The sequence below is a fragment of the Frankliniella occidentalis genome, unplaced genomic scaffold (genome assembly GCF_000697945.3).
Source record: "Frankliniella occidentalis isolate FOCC.00 unplaced genomic scaffold, Focc_3.1 Scaffold37, whole genome shotgun sequence".
Taxonomy (NCBI): domain Eukaryota; kingdom Metazoa; phylum Arthropoda; class Insecta; order Thysanoptera; family Thripidae; genus Frankliniella; species Frankliniella occidentalis.
Genome location: NW_026267167.1, coordinates 625,338 through 628,184, shown reverse-complemented (window position 1 = coordinate 628,184; position 2,847 = coordinate 625,338). Strand labels below are relative to the sequence as shown.

Below are 2,847 nucleotides of genomic sequence, written 5' to 3'. Positions count from 1 at the left end.
TTGAACAATTTGAAGAGGGGTCTTTACAAACGAAGTTTAAACCAGTATTCATTCCGTTGGAAATGACAAACACACTAAACGTCATGAGACTGTGTAAACCTTATACATGAGGTAACAACATCGGTGACGAGGCTTGCTCGTACAGCTCAAACGTGTGCAGAACATCAGTCGTCCCAAGTGTGAGTCTCTGTGAGGGAATTCCACAGGGTACTCGGGGGAATGGCAGGTAGTCTGTGGTCTGCCGCAGCTGCCGCCAGGGGCCGCCCCGCACCACACTGGCGCGGGGTAGCGCCGGTGTGGTGCATGGTGGGGGTACCGCCGGCCGATGTGATGTCAGTTCGCGCCGAAAGCCGACACAGGTAAACAACAACACGCTGCCGCTGCCGCTGCCGCGGACCTTTCTGATAATTCAGTCCCAGCCTCGTCAGACAACAACGCTCAGGCCTCAGCTCAACCCGAGTGACTCGCCGAGGGGCTAGACCCGCCCGGAGGAAGTTCATAGTTTAGCGTGGTTTGGAGCAGACGAGCAGACGCATCACCCAAGACCAGACCAGAGCCACGGTCAGAGTTGAGCGAGCCGCCCACCGCACGAGAGCGGAGAGGTTAGAGGACGGTCTGCCGAGCCCTCGCCCGACAAAAGAGTGAGTACAAAGGCCCGAGGGCTACATTACTTCGACCAGTATTACTATTTGAGTCAACTCCAATCACTTTTCTAGTCACGTCTACGTGTAGTCATTTTACAGTCTGCACGCTTTGTCCGTTACTTGTGGTCAATGGGTTGTGTGCAGTGCATTTTCTTGTCAACGCCAACATCTTGCGTGGAGCTCACAAACCCAGAACGACCTTTGCTGGATTGGGAGGTTATAACCAGAAAATCTTCGCTTTTTTTTTTTCTTCAGATTTTCCGCGTCACCAATAGCCATGGAGTGCGACCTCTGCGCCGAGCACCTCGACGGCGCCGAGCGGGTGCCCAAGTCCCTGCCGTGCGGGCACTCGGCCTGCCTACAGTGCCTGCGGCGGCTGCCCGACGCCAGGTGCCCGACGTGCCGCCGGGTGAGTGTCCAGAGTTGTACCCTGTGTCCGCCTCCGCCTCCCTGTCCTCCACTCATTCCCTTCCTTTTTTTCCCAAAGGACTTCAACGGCCCGCCGGATGCACTCCCGACCAACTTCCTGGCGCTAAAGTTGCTTGAAGAACGCAGACTGGATAGGTGAGCTTGGTCGCGCCGCCAGTCGCGGAGGCGAAGTGTTCGGTGGCCTCATAGCTTGACTTTGTGCCCCACAGGTCTCCCCTCGGCTGGTGCTCGGGCTGCGGCGCCGCGCTCACCGAGGTAGGCAATGCGGCGTCCTGCCATGTTTTTATTTTTTGACGCCTACCACTCAAATTTACTACTCATTCGATCGTGTTTTCGAGTTTTTGAAATCATATTAAAATAAAAACGGCTTCAAGTTCGGTGTTAATGATTCTTGGACTTAAATGAACGTTTATTATAGAACTCCGTTGAACCACGTCGTACACTTTGAGAGCCTTTATGAGCCAACTTGCCCACGCAAGGATGTCCGGCGCCATGGTTGTCGGCGTTGGGCAAAGCCGTCGGCGTTCAGGGATCCGTATGCCTCGCCGTACTGTACTACCCTATTCCGACTTGGCTGTGCAGGATCGAGTCGCTGCACGGGATGCACCACCTGCTGCTGCACCGCCTGCAGCCGCGCCGCCTGCAGCCGCGCCCCCTGCAGCCGCGCCCCCTGCAGCCGCGCCACCTGCAGCCGCGCCACCTGCTGCTGCACCACCTGCTGCTGCACCACCTGCAGCCGCGCCACCCGCAACTCTCCTCGACCAGCTGCGGCGCCTGGGGGAGATGGATGTGACCATTTTCAGCCGCAGTCGACCCGATGCCATGCTGCAGCAGAAGGCTGACGCCATGCGGGCCGCGCCAGGGGTGAGTGTGAGCCGGACCTCGAGCCTCTTGACCCGCGCGAGGCCGCGGGTGAGCTCATATGTGTCGTCAGCCGCCCTGAGTGTCTGTTCTCCCTCCCGCAGGTGACGCGGCTGGTCGGTGTGTGCTGCTACCCGGACATGGTCTGGAGTCTCCAGCTGATGTACCGTGCCGCGCCCTCCGTGGAGCAGCTGAGTGTGGACGGCGCCCTCGTGACCCACCTGCGTGCGGTGCTCGCCATGCCGCGGCTGAGGAGGCTGAAAATGTGGGATGATGGTCCTTTGTTTGGACCTTCCTGGCTGATCCCCCCCATTCAGCGGGTCGAGCTCGAGCTCCCGCCGGGACACACCGGCCTGCAGTGGCTTAGTGTGGAGAACGTCTTGTACGTCGATGTGCAGGTCCTGCTGTTGGCGCACGGCCACTCGCTGGAGGTGCTGCAGATGCGGGCGGACTGCTCGAAGGACGACGTGTGGTGGATGGAGCGCCCGCTGCTGGAGGAGTGCGGCCTGCTTGCGCTGCGGAAGCTCGTTCTGATGAGGTTCGGTGCCGACCATGAGGCGGGCCAGTGCGGCCAGCAGCGCGCCCAGCTGCGGCGGGCGCTGCCAGGGCCCGGGACTGAGGTCTTGTGCGACGTGTGTGACGGCGACGAGGTGCGGGAAGACTTCTAGGGGCGGCGAGCGGCGGGCGGCAGGGAGGACCACGCGGCGAGCAGCCGTCAGGGCCGCCGCCGGGCCGTGGCGGACGGGGACGGACTGAAAATCTGGGAATACTAATGAAGCTGAGTTGGAAAACAGTACGGCAAGATATGCCCACATTTGTAATGAGACTAAAAGCACTAGGGACGGCATTTGGACATTTCAACCTAGTCTATTATTAAAGAAAGACATAAGTTTCTATCTGTTTTTGAATTTGT

The 2,847-nt window shown here is 59.3% G+C and overlaps 1 protein-coding gene across 4 annotated transcripts in view; it reads left to right on the top strand.

Annotated features, from left to right (window-relative positions):
• The window catches only part of LOC113212093 (uncharacterized), an 11,028-nt gene extending 8,187 nt beyond the window's left edge, over nt 1–2,841 (top strand). The window contains exons 1-6 of one of the 4 annotated variants that reach the window (XM_026430680.2): nt 339–641; nt 900–1,053; nt 1,132–1,208; nt 1,283–1,328; nt 1,656–1,937; nt 2,039–2,841. In XM_026430680.2, the coding sequence (XP_026286465.2) occupies nt 922–1,053; nt 1,132–1,208; nt 1,283–1,328; nt 1,656–1,937; nt 2,039–2,602 (1,101 nt within the window). In that variant the 5' untranslated portion in view covers nt 339–641; nt 900–921 and the 3' untranslated portion in view covers nt 2,603–2,841. Of the gene's footprint in view, nt 1–338; nt 642–899; nt 1,054–1,131; nt 1,209–1,282; nt 1,329–1,655; nt 1,938–2,038 lie in introns of those variants that run through there. The other 3 variants (XM_052266317.1, XM_052266314.1, XM_052266316.1) reach the window with 3 other exon arrangements.
• Nucleotides 2,842–2,847: the final 6 nt, after the last annotated feature.